Below are 16,814 nucleotides of genomic sequence, written 5' to 3' on the forward strand. Positions count from 1 at the left end.
CTAAGACCCACCAGATACCACAAGAAAACATCCTGCTACCCCAAAGCACTAAGTTTGTACTGACCTTTCTACAAAGTGTCTGAAAGAGGTGAATAAACATTTAAATATCATAAAGAAATATTTCTCTATAAAATATAATAATAAACAACCATTTAAGTAAATATTTACCTCTAAGGTAAATATTAAGGTAATAAATATTGCTGCATGACTCCAAAATAAACAAATTAGAGATGTGGAGAAAATGCCACCGGTTAGAGCTGCCCACAAAAACATCCTTTGTAGTGAGCTTGGCAAACAGGCACAGCCAACACTAAGCTGGCAACTGGCCGTGTTTCCCTTCATTGGTGCTCAGTCCAGTTTCTCTGGGAAAAATACTGCACATGAGTAACTGTGATGATAACATGGTTAAAGACAATCACAAGACAGTGCTTTTAAGATAAGAAATATACGCAAAGGCATTGCTGCATCAAATAACTGCTTTCAAAACCCACTGCTCCTAAGCAAATGAATGGGAAACATTGCAGCCTTGTTCAGAATCGCTAATGTTGCTTTATCAGTAGATAAAGCGTGTGACATGTTTTTGGGTGTGACATATAAGCTCCAACCCAGAGGATATGGCATTTTGCCTTTGAAAGAGAATGATAACCTTCACCTTCAGTTCAGTATCAGCAAAACTGAAGAACGCTGGCATTCTCAGAGAACAGCCATGATCATGGACAGCCTGAATGTAAAGAAAGGATTTAAGAAAAGTGAGCAGCAGCATTTGAATGGCATCAGCTCCACTCAGGAGCAGCCAGCAATGCTGCAGGCACACAGCACAAACACTGTGGGCACAGGCTCTGGCAAGAGGCACGGGGTGACGAGCTCTGCTGTCCCTGCTCAGGGCCAAGGGCTCTGGCAGGTGCAGCTCTAAGGCAGGCTCTGCACAGAGCCCTGACTGCTGCTCCACAAGCACCTTCTGCAGCATCTGCAACTAACTGAAAACCCCTCAAATGGTATGAGAGTCTTAAGCATATTGTAAAAAACAACTGAGTTAACATTTATACAGCGCAAATAATACGTGCTTCTGGATCCTGTTTTATTTCTATAGATCAACACAATTTAATGGTACTATGAGATACTGAACTTATGGATGACAGAATGGTATGTCAGGCTAACATCGACTATTTCTTTAAGTACTCACACAAATGTTTTAATTGTTTTTGGGCTGACAGCTGGCAAGTATTATTTGAAAATACTATCAATAAACAATTTAACGTATGTTCTGCTTTTGCTCTGTTGCTTTTCCAGCACAGCTTCCATATTTAAGCATCAAAAAAACGAAGCTCAGTCCTATCCAAGGGTAACTGATCATTTTGTTTATCTCCAGGTTTCTGCTAGAACAAAAATCCTTGGAGATAGGTTTATATAACTGAAGTTAGCTTTCTATGACTGAAGTTAAGTTTCTGGCTACGTGATGACAGCTGTAGCAGTACCTGGAAGTCCATACGCTTGTTTCACACATAAAATTGATACAAAGATGCTTTAGCTACTTTGTGCACACATTCTGACAGGGCTGAGAACAGGTCATGAGGAGGTATGACTATTGACTCCTATATTCAAATTACATAAATTTGTGTGCTACAACCGACAAACATGTCTATCTACAACGTGATGCCAAAGATGGCTACAGTAAAATTTTGGGGCAAAAAAAAAGACAACCCTGCTTAGCAGTGTGCAGGGTCACACACCAAAGCCAGCAGTGACTTTGACCATGTCACTTTAGCCAAGAAAACTCGCACTGTGGGGAAGTACACAGCTTGGACCAGCTCATGAGTTCCCAGAAACCACAGCTGAGACTGTAAGAATCTCATTTGGCAAACTCGGTTATCAGTTTCCAACGCAACATGTTCTCAGACTGTCAAGATGGAAATCACATTGCACAGAGTCTATCAGATACTTCTGCACAGCCCCATCAGAATGTGCTCTGCAAGGTGTGTTAAGCCTTTTTTCCATCCCTAATCCTTTTCCTGAGACTAGTTGGTTGAGTACGTCTCAAACTGGCAGGTTGAAGTGATTCTGAAAGTGAAATCAAAGGTTAGAGCCGGTGCGGGGAGGCTCTGCCAGCTTCCACAGCAGAGCAGGGTCCCCCCCGCAGTGGAGGTCGTGCATGGCTGGCTGTGCAACCTCTCCCTGCCGGCCTCGTCCCCAGGCAGGAGACAGCTTTCGCCTGTAATCAGAATTTGAAGGGGGCTTTCAATGGAAGATTTTGTAATTCGAAAGGTTTACATTTCAGTGGCACTTACACAGCAGAAAACTTATGGGAGACAATATCCCCAAGAGGCATCGGCATACTGGTCTGAAACACACTGTTTATTAACTTCAGAGAGCTACAGTGGTACCAGAACCCATCCAATTAGCGAGGCCTGCAGGAATATTTGCACTCCTAAATCTCTTGGTTTCTGAAAGGGTTAAAATTTATTATTAGCATATAATTTACAGGTCCTTTCTCCCAGGAAAGAAATAATGTACAGTAAATGCCACATTCATTTTAATAATACATGTTACAGTCTGTGCCCAACATCTGCACAAAGGTAAAGCAGACAGATTTTTTTGACATGTCCCACTCTGCCATCCAAACACAGGCTTTTTGTTTCTTAAGTGACGGAAGGTTTAATCAAGAAAGCAGGCAATTCATCAATCGAAACAAGGCTGCTCACATCGCCCTGACAGCACACACATGGTTTTATACAGAAGAAACCTGGCCACCTGTCAGCAGCACCTTTTACATCAGGATATACAAATACATCGAGTGATCAATCCTCCAGCTCTTCCCATTCATTTCTTCGTTTTCTTATTATATTTTTCTTTATGCTAGATGTTGCCCTCATTCTCTGCAGGGATAGATGGGAGACAAGGCAAGCTATGGCTGTTTATACACTATCGTAAAAATTTATATACCCTTAGAGTGACTTATTTCCCTTCTATTTGAGTACCATTATTATAAATAATTTTTCACTTCATTCAGGAATTTCCCCTGTACATTATTATCTGTGGCTGCCTGAGAGAGCTCCCTCTCTCCCTCACTGTCCTTGTAGCTCTGATAAGCCAAAGCAATATGCAGCCAGAAGATGCTGAAGTCTGAAATGAAGGCAGTATGTAGTCACAACAACATCTTAATTAAGCTGAAGGCCATGAAGAAAGACTACGCTGTGAAATACTGAGCAGTGTCTGTCGACAGGTCTGTCTGGAGCAAGGCATTCTTCTTCCAGCAGCTGCCCGTTCGAACATGCATATTAAACCTGTCAGCTCCTCAGCACCACACTCCCAGCAGTGCCCAGAGACCTTTTGCAGATCAACTTAGAAGTAATTCTGCCCGCTGGTCTCAGGCACAAGCCATGGGATGGGACCAGGGAGTCTGCCCAGCATGGAGGACAATGCCCGCAGCCAGCCACCCTGTGACACATGGCACGCTGCCGCTGCGAGGTCTGGGCAATAGTCTCCTATACGCACCCTGTCAAAGACTGATTCATTAGTTTACTGTGCAAAGAGCAGTCTCCCTAACTTTCTGGTCACCCGATGCCTCATTGCGAAGACTGGAAGTGACAAAAGCTTGGTTTTAAAACTGTAATTACTGCTTTCAAGATAATTTTTCCCTTGACTCCAGCTTTGTGATGATAACTGCACTGCACACCCCAAGGAGCAACAGGACAGTTCCAGGGGGGATATGGCAATTTCTGCCAAAATGTATTTTGAGATACAGAGTAGGCTTGACAGCCAAAATTCATTTCACCTTCCATAAATAGGCTGAACCCCAGTTGGAAGTGTTGTTTTCACCGACTGCTGAGAAAATCGTGGGTGTCTACAGAGAACCAAGACCATGCTGCAGCTCTTTATTTCACCCTCCTTTACAGCCCTCCCTCCCTAAATAGCTCATCCTGTCCCCACCACAAGAACTCAGACCGAGGCGATACCAAAATTGGAAAGTAAGAGACCATACGTTAATGGCTTTTGTTTCCCTGTGCCAGCACCGGGGAACCTTCCATTTTGCTGAGAGCCAAGAGAGGGAGCCCGCAGGCTTGGCCACGCGCGGCCGGCTGGCAGCACCACAGAGCAGTCCTGCACCCGCCAGGGCACCTGCCAGGGCACCAGGTCACCTCGCCTGCCACTCGCCACCACGGTCTGCACATCTTCCCCATGCCCACACCTCCCCTGGCGCCACGGGCCCCACAGCACACCGCAGCCGGGACCCCACAACATCCCGGCAGAGCAATTAGGGACGACAGTGGAAGCGCGTTAATAAATTTCCCGTTGCCATGGCACTGCAGCAAGGCACTTGCATTGCAGTGCAGATAAAACGGACTGGCTGCAAACTACACCAGCGTAACAGGAAACTTCGCAATGGTTTCCACAGTGTGTCTGGGGGCTAATCTACCTCGGCAATGACGAAGGGAACTGTCACAGCACCTCATCACAGCTGCTGAAAAGGCAGCCCTGGTTGGGAGTTACGCATGAAGATCCCTGCCAATGCACAGGATGTTTCCTATGACAAGACCCTTTCTTCAGAAATGATTCACAGCTGCAATAGCCATTACCGCACACGTATGCACAACAACTTGTATAACAACGTGTCTGGAAGAGAATGTGCAGTTGCGGGGGGAGAAGTTACATACTTCGACTGAAATGTGCTCACACAAACACGGAGGACTAATGCCATGCCCAGTTTTGCAGGCCTATTCTGTGCTTTGCTTATAACTATCTGGTTAAGTATTTGGGTTCTTTGCAAAACAGGTCACCTTCCCAGGCTGCACTGCAAGCAGAGGCAGTCCATGGGAAGTCCTAGAGCTGGGCTGTTCTCAGTAACATTCATGCAGAGTTGCTGCCTTGCTGTTTGTGCATTCGATGCTTCCTCAGGAGAGAAAGCACAGCCTTCTGTCGTCCATGCAGGACTATCTCTCATGTGGCCACAAGAACACGCCTTCCCTTACATTTCTAAATCTATTAGGGCAGGAGAGTAACAAGAAAAACGAGTACTGACAAGAATTATGCAATTGTTATATTCCATCTATTTAGGAACCCGAAGCTGCAGTTTCAGTCAGAGATTACCTTTTAAATAACCCTTTGATTATGGTACATGAATTAATGCCATGTTCCCATGTTAGAAGTGTCACTCATTATTAACAGCAAGAACCTGTGAATGGCACATTTTTGCCATCTTCTCTTCCCTGATTATGCACAAGCAGTACATATTGTACAGCCCACCGAATCCACTGCTGCTTTTTCTGTGTTTCCAAGCTGTCCTGAAAAATCTCCTTCAGCCAGATGAAGGGACTGTACTTTCATTAGGTTTTGACAGAATCAGGTTTAAAGGCAATATTTTTCTCCCCTTGCAAAATGACATAACAAAAAGAAAACTGTGGCTAAGTGTGACTCTACTGTGCCTATCACAATATTTGTTCAGCTGTAATATTACTCCAAAAAAAATAATCCTAAGGAAAACTCTCTTCCACCCCAGCACTACCTCAGCTGAAGCACAGAATATGAGCTAGCCCCCTAACAGGAGAAGCAGGTGAAACACACTGTTGTGCCACAGCTGTGCCTAACATTTTTCTTTAGTTTGCAGAACCAGAAGTCCTTTTGCTGGGGTTCACAAATAGCTTCCAGACCACTCAGCTCTTGGCACATCCAGGAATGACAGACTCCATGAGATACAACTCTAAGGCATCCCTGCCTCTCACTCCGAGAGGCATTTCTTCCTGGGCCCTGAGAACGAGGCTACGTTCCTTTTTAGTTCACCACTCCTCCAAGAAAACAAATATTTAAAGGCACTCCAGAAGAGCAGAGCTGTCGGGGACAGCTCACAGGAACCTCAGTTCCAAACCAAACCCACTGCATGGTCCTGAAGCACAGTAGCAAGATCCTTCACCCATGTAGGTACACGTATGGACTTGACCCTCCAACACTTTTTAAATACACATTTTCCCTGCATACTAGTACTAGTTAAAAATAAAAACCAGCTAAAATATTCATTGGTGGGTTCTTTCCACATTGACATCTGGAAACTATCACTAGCTCTAGCACTTGTATAGCAGCCTGGAATGGTGAACAGAGAGAAAGCTGCAGCGAGAGTGACCAAGCCTGTGTGTGCAAGCACACACTTCTTACAAATAACACAGACACACACCCTCCATATCCTAACATCTAATTTCAAATTTGCCTTAATACTCAGGAAAGAAATCTATGCAGTGCCAGTATTCACGAAATACAAATGGGAAAGAGTAAAGATCTCATCTGTTTTTAATGTGTATGTTGAATGTAGCAAAGATTAGTGCATATGAAACTCATCCTTGCCAGGCAAGACAAAGCTTCCTGTGAAACGGGCAGAGATGTCATCTCTTATGACTCACCTGTGAAGATCATGAAAAAGATGAGGAGCAATGTTTGTGTCAGTGTTGCTTTCCATCAGAGCTCTCATCTAGCACCTCCACGGGCAGCAGCATCCCTCCCCAAGGGCTGTGATCTCCCCAGAGATCAATAACGTTTGCTTCCAGTAACACATGTGCCTGGGCATTTTCTGGGGTCTCTCTGCACCCCTTCTGCTCTTGACACTTAAATAGCACTAACGAAAAGCTGGATGTACATTTCATGGGTACTGCACACCTGGCTGTCTGCAGAAGCAGGGTTGCTTTACTTGGTTACACTTCTGATTACACAGAAGAGCAGAAAATCATTGCGTGCGCCAGCTTACCTGATATGGCATACAAATTTGAGTGCTGGTGCTCCAAGTCCAGGCGAGTGCTGTGACTCTTCCCACGAAAGCTAGCAGGGAGTGTCAGCGAGATATGCCTAAGGAAGAGAGATGGGAAATGGAGAGGATGTTACTACAGAGCACAAGATGCTGCTGCTGCCGTCAGCTTGCTCTTGGCTGATGACTCCAGTCAGCTTAAGCTGCAAACAGAAATTTTAACATTGCTTACAAAAGCTGGAGCAGGCCCCAAACACCAGGGGGAGGCTGAGGTGGTGATTCAGCCATTACAACCAAGGGTGGTTCAGCTGCTTTACCTGCTCCTTAGTCCAGCTGTGAGCAAAGACTCTACACCCTGGTGCAAGCCCCCTCCACCCTGCTGAAACGCAGACCCAACCAACAGCCAAAGCACTACAGAGGCAGCCAGCCACCCTCTAGCAGCTCCTTGCGAGCCAGCACCCGGGGACAGCTTGCGCAGTGGCTGGCAAGCACAGTCACCCCCTTTGCAAACACAAGTGTCAACATAAGGCATGGACAGCACGCCTGCACACCCTGCGGGACTCAACTGCATTTCCTTCAAGGCAGAAAGCGCTAACAGCAAGTGCTTTGGATTAATCCATGCCAAAAACTTCTGAGTACATTCATAAATAAGATCTTTGAAACTCTCTTGATGACTAAGGCCTGCTCCAAACCTACCCAGAGCCTGCTGCGCACTCCCATGGTCCCCGAGGCAGGGGGTGACACACATGCTGAGCTTCCTGCACCAGCCCCGGAGAAAAGGGAAGCCAAACTTCACTCGTCACCTCTCTAGCTGCAGCAGTGCGCGACACCCTCCCTCCCAACCATGCTCTGCCCAGCATTCCTGCAGCACAGAGATATTTTTACATCTTCCCTTAAACTTTCCTATAAATAGGAAAAAACAGAGATCATGGAAGCAAAGTTGAAACTACTTTCAGTCACTCAGAGCTTATTAAAAGGAAAACCCAGCACATGGCAAGCCTGGACACAGGCTAGAAGATGAGGTAGGCGACCTTCCTGGGAATACACGGTGTGGGAGGGCAGGATGCGACACCCAGCAAGCCCTACCCTCATCAGGCCCTAGGGCTGGAGAGGGGCTGCACATGAAGCTCCTGGAGCCTGGAGCTGCTCTGGACCAGCCCACGGCACTGAGGATGGACCCAACAGCCCTTCGGGCAGGGTGCACACAGCCAATGCCAGCTCCCCCCTCCAAGCAGGACACAGCCCCAGAACACTGCTGGGCACTGGAGTGCTGGGGCTTGGGAGAGCACAGACAAGGCTGCTCTGCCTCTGCTGCCACGCTGCCCACCCGATATGGCCAGTGTGGCCACCAGGCCAGCCATGGAGCTCCACCAAGAAGTCTGCCATGAGAAAAGACCTTTTGCTGGTAATTGTTATTGATAGCCCACAGATTTTTTATGCTTTGATGAGAGATTCGGGCTTTTCCCTTTTAATTCAAATCTGTATTTTTCTAATGCTGATCCCAGATTTGTGACAATTTTTATAAAATGTTACTATTAATCTTCTAGACTGCATTGCCATGTGTAATGAAGATGCTCCCTCTTCATAGAGAGGGTTAGCACAGCATGAGGTAGAGGCAGCAGCTACCATTTCACACGAGCAAGAGCTACTGGACATGGCAAGACCCTTGACATTGCCCTCCTGCCAGAAAAACAAGGTGGCCTTTGCCTCCTCTCACAAACGGCATACCTGTGAGAAAGGGCCCTGTGTATCCTCCAGCAAAGCAACAAATCCATGTTCTTAGCTAGCAGGTTTCATCTATTGGACAAATCATCTGGAAATTATCTGCCTTTAAGAACAGGGCACATTTTGTGAAGAACTACGTATTTTTAGCCCTTGATGCAGCTGATGGTGAACAGCACGGATAAAATAAGAAAAGGCAAACATCAAATTGAGTTTGCTTGTGCTTCCCAAAGCTATTTCTAACCAAAAAAAGATGGTGTGAAAATATTTTTGAATTTGGCTAGCAGTTTGCTGTTTAAAACACAATCCATATGAGACTCTTTGCGAGCAGAGGCAGGTTTGTCATGAACACACTTTAAAACAGAAGACCACTGCCTGTAGGCATTACACGCTTTTCATTTGTTTTTTAATAGTAGTATCCAAAAATACTTTCCAAGGCACCAAAACAGCTAACAAAGACTTTGAATTTCTCTTGCTTGTACAGGGAACCACTTTCTTCATCCCAAACAGAACAGCAGGAATTGTTTTGGAAGTAAACAAAGCAGATCTCCTTGAAAGGCCCATTTCTGAACTAGTATTTTTAAAGTTTCTACCAGCTTCTGCTGCAAGAGAGGCTGACCCTCCTACCTCCGGCCAGCCCTTTTCCACAACTCTCCACACCAAGCTGGCCGGACCGCCACAGTCTGCAAGGGAGGTGACGAGCCAGAGGACTGCACAGACAGTCCCACAGCTGGCTTTTGGTGGGCACTGCCTCAGCACCACAAAGGAGCCACCAGCGCCACAAATGCACACAACAGCTTTCCAGTAAAGCTCCGAATTCTCAGTATGCAAAAGATTTTCTGAACCAAGTCCCCAGTCGCTACCAGCATGCCTGGCAGCTCATGCCAGCATATGGTGCTCATGAAACCTGGTGCTAAAGCGGCACGCATGCTCCACGCGTGTAATTAAAATGAATCGCTCTGAGTCCGAGGGACTCTGACCACATAAGCGCGAGTATGGCGGCAGAAGGTGATGTATCCAGGTCTCGCTGCCTAACTCCACAGCGTATCCCATTTGCTTCTCCACTTCAGGTGTATCAACATTAAAAGACACACGGAGGAATTCCCTCGTGGCGGTAGGCATTATGAAGGCTAGGCATCAGGGTGCATGCCCTCACCTTCAGACCTGCTCTCAGCGGCTGGCACTGCTGCAGCCACTCGTGGGGCTTGTGAGTGAAAGGGCCAGTTCAGCCGCTGCTGACCCTGGCCTGCCAATACTGGGGAGCCTGGATGTGGGCTGTTAGAAGGGTGTTTGGAAACAACGGCCCGTGCCCTACCCTCCGTGGCCACTTTCCATCTTTGAGATAGGATGAATGGGCATTTCATCACTCCCACCAAGCTGTGTTGAGGAGAGCCAGGGCTCTCCAAGGAGAACATTTATCTGGAAGACCGCAAGACGGAGGGCAGTAACTGCTAGAAGGAGATCAGCTCTCCCCTTCCCCCTTCCCTTTTCTAAAAGCATGACACTGTATGGGAAAACGGGAAACAAGATCTAATTTATTTTAAATTAATGCAAACTTTGGCCAGGATCAATATAACTTATACCTACTAAGTTGATTGCATAATGTATTTTCCTTATGTGTTGTGAAAGCCAAATCATTTTGCATTGTAGAAGACAAAAAAAGAGGCTGCCATTGAACAGCAAGAAAATCCCAATTACAAAGTCCCCAAGTTCCTAAACACATATCGTGAAAGTATGTGCAGCTCTGCAGCATATGGCAAATCAATTACTAGTTTAAATTTTAAAACAAAAACATGGTAAATGTGTTGCACAAATAATCAAGAACAACGGTTTCGTTTAGATTACAGCGGCCACTAGAGTTTTGAATACAATTAATCATCATTCCAGGCAATGGGAAGCCATATTGACACTTATTCCTAATTTGAATATTTAATTAGGGTGAAGTTCTTCATCAAATTATCACAGAACTGGGAGGAAAGCCTAAAAGATTTAAACAATTACTACTTTAACCCTTCACCAACTGCTCACCTGTGAGCACAAGAATCTCTTCCCCATTCTACAAAGCAAGAACATGCCCAGGCAATACAAAAACGCAGTATTTAAAAGTCACTACAAATACCCTGGGAAAGGTACATGGACATTTAGCATCCTGGAAGGATGCTTTGAAGATGCCAGACTGTCACAGGCTTCTGACCTGCCTACGCTCCTCGACCTTTATCAGAGCAAAGCTTTCAGTCCAAATCTCTATTTTAGCATCACATGTAGTTCCTACTAGGGCTTTTGTGTTTTTGTTGTTAGTGGTGGTTAGGGGTTTTTTTTGTTTGTTTTGTTTTTTTCAACTGAAGATCCTGTCCATGATCATCCACCAGGTTCACGTGCCAAGGGATACCTAAGCTGCTGCCCAAAGGCTGACCTGATGCAGCTGCCCAGTCCTGGACACCCTGTGCAGCAGGTTTCCCAGCCCCTGCCCTGCACCAGGAGCTCACATGATGGGGCTGGACCCCAGCAGTGCTCCCGACCCACTGCACCTCCCTCCACAATGTGGGTATCCTCCCTCCACACCACTATGCCTCAGATTGCTCAAAAATCCCTTTATGTGCTGTATTAATCCATATAAGAAAATCTCTTTTAATGAGGAGTGATATAGTTATGAACTCTCTAGAGCCATAATTAGAGCAAACTAATTGAAGTTGTGTTTTGACACACTTTCCAAATTCACGGGTACTGCATGACATATTCACAACACTACTGCTGCACAGCCATGGTGACAGCAAAATCATTAGGCTAATAACGCTTATTTGCATTCTTATCATGCCAGCAGCATGCCGTTAAATACTGCTTCAACCAGTGCTCGTTTACTCTGAAAGTTTCCACTGAAACATATTAACAGTAATTATTAGTACTTTAGTGGAATATCTAATGTTAAGGAATGGCAACTTGCATTAACTATCCCCATGCCAATTATTTTCTTTTTGAACTGTCACAAAAAGTAGCTTTCTTCCTCCCCGCTGAATGAAAGCCACAAAGTGGATTTGGTGCTGCTAGGAAGGAGGGAAGGATGGAGAGACGCCTGCCCCAGTGAGGCCAGCTGTCAGGGCTCCAGCCCGCTCTCTCCACTCTCTCCAACATCAAAGTCAAAACCATGCTGCTCCAGCATGGGTTAAATACAAAAAATATCTTTCCCCAGCATACAATAATTTCCAGGCAATTTAGAATGAAACAACTGCAACAGCACAGTTCAGAACAGGGTAGATTTAATTACTCTCTTCAGTTTTTCTTTTAGTCATTAAATCTATGGAACAAGCCTACATACGACAGCAAAAGCAGCAGCACGTGATGAGAGAGATCCTTCACATGCTAACAAAGGCAGTTTGAGGTCTGCGTGCATTATGGCCACTTTTTCAACATTTTTGGAGAGAAACTCGCATAAAACAGGCCCAGGAATGCCCGACAGTTCCAAAGCAGTTATTAATAACTGTCTGCAGGAAGGTGATGAACTGCTTTTGAAGTTAGGGGGCAAGTACTCATAAAAAGTAACAGGGTATCATAAGGGGAAATGCCAGATATCAAAGGATGCTTCATAATTCATATAAAAATATCAACAAGGCACAGCAGAAGAACAACACTAAGTTTTTGCTTTCCAACTGGACTGGATGTGCATGGTAGAGAAATCCGGCAAAACTTTCAAGAACCGCCCCACATTATCAAATATATTAGAAACCATACTGCATGCTGCAAGCTGGAATTGTCCTGTCCTTTGATGTACTACTGTCATGACTGCACTTTATCTTAAATAAACTTAACAGTGCCGCAAAAACTGCGGTCTCGTAGGAATACCTTCAAATAACAAGAATCATATCTTCCATTATCAATGGATTACGCAAAGATCATGTCTCATGAAAAACTGAGGACAGAACAATTAAACTCCAAGCTGTAAAAGCTGAAGACACACCTAGAAGAACTTAGTATCAGGCTGTAGCTCCCAAGAAATGTAATCCAACTTGAAAGCTTTGCCCGTGGAGGGAAGAAATGGGCTGCTGGCATCTCACTGACAGATGTCAGAGGACCTCTCAGCAAGTGCTCACTCTACCAGAATGCATCTTCCAAACTGCAGCTTACAGACAATGCCATAGCTACGTTACCTACGGTTGCAGCAGTGTCCAGAATCCCATCTACAGTATTTATTCACTGTCCTTAACTTTTACTGTGCTCAGGCATTGCGATGCCAGAACACCTACCTCATACTCCAAAGAACTGCAATGAAAAACAAAACTGAGGCAAGAATCACCTCGGGTAATGGACTTCATTCCAGACAATCTATTCCAATCGTGTAAACCAAATATTTAAATACTTTCTAAAACCTTCCTGACCCTTTCCCTAAAACAAGCAACATATGGGCTTTGCAAGCATTTCATCTCATTCCAAGCTACTAAAATATCCTGTTTCCCAAAAATCAATGAGAGCTGGTGGTGCCAGATTCAGATTTTATAAAAGCCCAAATGCAAGAGAGAATGAAAAAGGGAGTGAGTGATTCTTTCCACTTTTAGATTTACCCGTTTAATTTTCCCAGCTGCAGAAATGGAAAAAGGCCTGTCTGCAGCATGCATACTCAATGCACTACATACAGCATGCCTCCACACATCCCCCTCCCAAAATGACCACGCCTTGAAGGCAGGGGAAAATGATATTGCGCCATTCTGTCAAAACTAAAGCAATCACCAGCTGAACAGAACAAACCCTGATGATGCTAACAAGGGAGCATGATATACTGCAGACCAGCAACCCAAAATGTAAGGCTTAATGCAGAATGAAGCTCTTGCAACTTCCTCTATACAGGGATTAATTTAGAACAGAGGACTTAAGTAACCAGGGTAGAACAGCTGCCAAACAATAGAAAAAACCCAACAAGTTTAATTTACACTGCTTGAAAGTCTGAGCTGTAGCCCATTAAATTGTTATAGGCAGAGGACTGCATCAAAGAACTAAGACCTCATACTGTAAGCATGAAGTGCTTATGAAGTGGTTGTCTTAGATGAGCAGCACGGTGTCTCTGGAGGCTGCAGCGGGAAGAGCACAGCCTTCCACATCCTTCACTAGCTGCTCTCCAGAGTCAGGAGTTTTCAGATAATGAAGCAGTAGGGGAAAATTGCCAAACAGCAGAAATACTCCAAAAAGATAAATTACACACGGTGTAAGCCTCCTCAGTTAGGATTTTAAATTCTGTGAAATTAATCAGCACAACAAAGCCCAGGCTCACACGTCAGTCCGATGAGAAGCACCTCTCCGGGGCGATCCCCTTGCCAGGGGTGGAGGGGGGCTGTCGCCCAGGGAGACCCCGCAGCACCGGGTGCTGCAGGCACAGCCCAGCCCGTAGGGAGCAGCAATGCCTCCCCTGCAAAACCTGTTAAACAAATATTCCACATAAAGACTCATTTGGGAAGAGCACGTTGTCAGCACTTTGCCAGTAATAAATAATGACAGTCCATACACTTTACTAACAGCAATAAACCTCAAGAAGCGTTTTGGAAAATGGTGAAAAGTGATTGATTTAAAGAAGGAAATATCTGAACACAACCACATGCACTTCAGGGTGAAAGCACAGATTACAAATCAACAGTGGCAGAGATCATATTAAATAGCAGACAACACAGAAGTTTTAAGGAAAAAACACTTAATTCCTCTGCAGGGCTTATTTAACAACTGAGTCTATAGCTTCTTTGAATTAATACCTTCAGTTTGTACTTAATGACTCTACCCTACACCCTAAAGAAAACATACCTCCAGGAATATTATTGTACCAGGAACAGGGCTCTATAAAGAAAAATGACTCTAAGGAGATCGAAGCCTCTTCACTCACAGCACACCCCAAATTTTTCAATGCGCCCTCAAAATCAGCTAAATCAATCAGACTTTAACTACAGTTACTGTCTCTCGGCTGCTGCAAGGGATTCTTGTGCCTGGAAGCCACTCATATTGTTTAAACATTTTTTCCTAATCATCATTTTCTACCACTAAAACATACTGGACCGTGACCAATTTTTGCACGTCTTCATCCAGCTGAGTTGGATGCAAGCCATACGGTCAATGCAGTTTCATAGCAAATTCCTTATGGGAAACAGACTCTGGATAAATGTATGCCAGCACCCCTTACCCACTCAAACAAACCATCATGTTCCTATTTGCACAGCGTACACGCATCACAGACATTTCATCCTTAAATTTTGCTTCTTACCATACCCACTAGAAAGGATCTATGGAAACACTTCCTCCAAGCTTCAACTTAAGTGTTTCAATCTCTTTGGTTTTTTTTATCCACAGCTACTGTGATGTGAACCGAGCCCTTGAACCATCCTTGCCCTCTTGTAGGGTACGTAATTTAAAAACTAGGAATATTTTACTGTATTTCAAAATACAAGCTATTTGAGCATTCAAGCCAAACAATATGTTTTATTAGTTGTAAATCAGAAGGTAGTTTTACTTAGAGCAGTTTTGATGAAACAGATTAGAAAACACAACTCCATCAAGAAGGAAGCATTTTGTAGAAAGGATCAGACCATCAGAGATCCCACTGGCAATACCTCTCAGAGCAGTTTTCAGTCAAACTAGAAACGCCCATCCCAAAGTACTCCTCATTTGGTAGCATTTGGTTCAGATGAGGGACTTTAAAGTAGACTGCTACCCCTCTGTGAAAGCACAGTGGCCAACAGGCTACCAGCAGCATCTGCCTCTGGTCCACCGCAGATTTTGGAAGTCTTTGCTTTGTTCTGCACCAGAGGAGAATAATACTGAAATCCTGGAACTTTCTCTTGTACAGACTGTCCATAAAAATCTATTTTAAATGTCTTAAAAAACTAAGATAGTTGTTTCTAAATAATATTGTTGCTACTTCAAAAATATGGAAGGTAAAAGGCTTCCCACTTCCCTTCAATTAACCCACTGCACAGAGTAAGACCGGCTCATCACCAGAGTGAGTTTAGGTCTCTATCACACAGGCTTGCTGGTGCTTTATTAACTACCACCTATTGCACATCATCAGCCTCTAGCAGAAAGCCATACACTGATCACTTTCCAAGCTTACACGACAAAGTTCAAACACCACTAATAAATCAATTTGAAAAATCAGACTTCTCTGCCTAGAAAGGAAATTCTTACATTCCTTAACATTAAGCTCCACTGGGAGCAGAGAAACAGGAACAAATAATTTCCCTTTTCTAAGGAGGGATAGCTTAACTATTTAAAAGGTAATTGGGAGCACAGGAGGAAAATTTACACATCCTGCTCTTATTTCAGGGTTTAAGTAGGACAATTGTTATCTGCTTATCAAAACTAGAGCAGCATGTCCCTGATGCAATACTCCTGCTAGATCAGTATTTCAAGACCTGGGCACTTGGTGGCACAGACCGACTGTGCTCAGAGCACAGAGAGGGTGTGCAGGGAGGGATGGCTGCCAACCACACTGAAGACCCACAGCTGTGAGGGGTGTGAGCTGCAGCACAAATGAGCTGTTTCTGTGGCTTATTAGCCATGCGGATCAGGCAGGAGTTCAAGTACAGCAGACTTTTGCTGGGGCCCCAGGGTCTTGCATGGTGCGCAGCCCCTCTCTCCAAAGCCCAGACCCCTGGGGAGGAAGCAGGCAGCAGGGAGAGGCCCACATACTGCTCCATCCCCAGGCATCACTCCTGGGCTGGGGCAGAGCCCCTGCAGGCAAAATCCAGAGGGACCACTGCCTCTAGACCAGCACCAGACCCTGTGGCCATGCTAGAGCTGCTGCAGGGACCAGCACTCCACCTGCGGCCCCCACCAGCTGGGCATGTTTGAGCACCCACTGCCCTTTCCAGCTGGGCCCCACCCCCAGCACCAGCAGCCTGGTCCCTTGCTTGCCCACAGTGGGCATTTCAGACTCCTTGGCTGGACATAGACCACCTGCACCCAGGGAGCCTTTTGCCTGGCTCCCCCCAGCCATGGCAGGCTGCCGCGCTCCAGCTCACCCACGCTCGCTGCCCAAGGCCAGCCTGGCCACTTCGCCTTGCTAACAGGAGAAAACTGTCCTTTCCATCCAGCCGGTCTGTGCCAGCTTTGGCTCTCCCTGCTGCTGTACACACAGGAGCGGGCAGCTGCCCCGCACCAGCAGCATGCTGCCATTGGGGAAGTGGCCACCCCTCTCCCAATCCTCCCTCCACCTGGCTCTGCAAACTGGTGCCTCCTCCTGCCGGTGCCCGTGATGGCTCAGGCCTGACTGCACCAGGAGTCCCATGCAGTAGGAGCCCGCTCAGTACTCCCAACTGCCATCCCATCGGGACGGCAACTCTCTCCTGAGCCACCGTGTTCCCATGCCACTGGCCTCTGCTGGCCAGGCCAGGCAACCCAA

The 16,814-nt window shown here is 45.7% G+C and overlaps 1 protein-coding gene across 10 annotated transcripts in view; it reads right to left on the reverse strand.

The window, feature by feature from the left end:
- MVB12B (multivesicular body subunit 12B) overlaps positions 1 to 16,814 on the reverse strand; it is a 69,086-nt gene that overhangs the window by 26,637 nt on the left and 25,635 nt on the right. For all 10 annotated transcript variants that reach the window (XM_080401907.1, XM_080401906.1, XM_080401905.1 and 7 more), the window contains one exon: positions 6,728 to 6,825. In XM_080401907.1, coding sequence (XP_080258033.1) covers positions 6,728 to 6,825 — 98 coding nt within the window. The remainder of the gene's footprint in view (positions 1 to 6,727; positions 6,826 to 16,814) is intronic.

This window comes from Falco punctatus (genome assembly GCF_963210335.1).
Source record: "Falco punctatus genome assembly, chromosome: 9".
NCBI lineage: Eukaryota > Metazoa > Chordata > Aves > Falconiformes > Falconidae > Falco > Falco punctatus.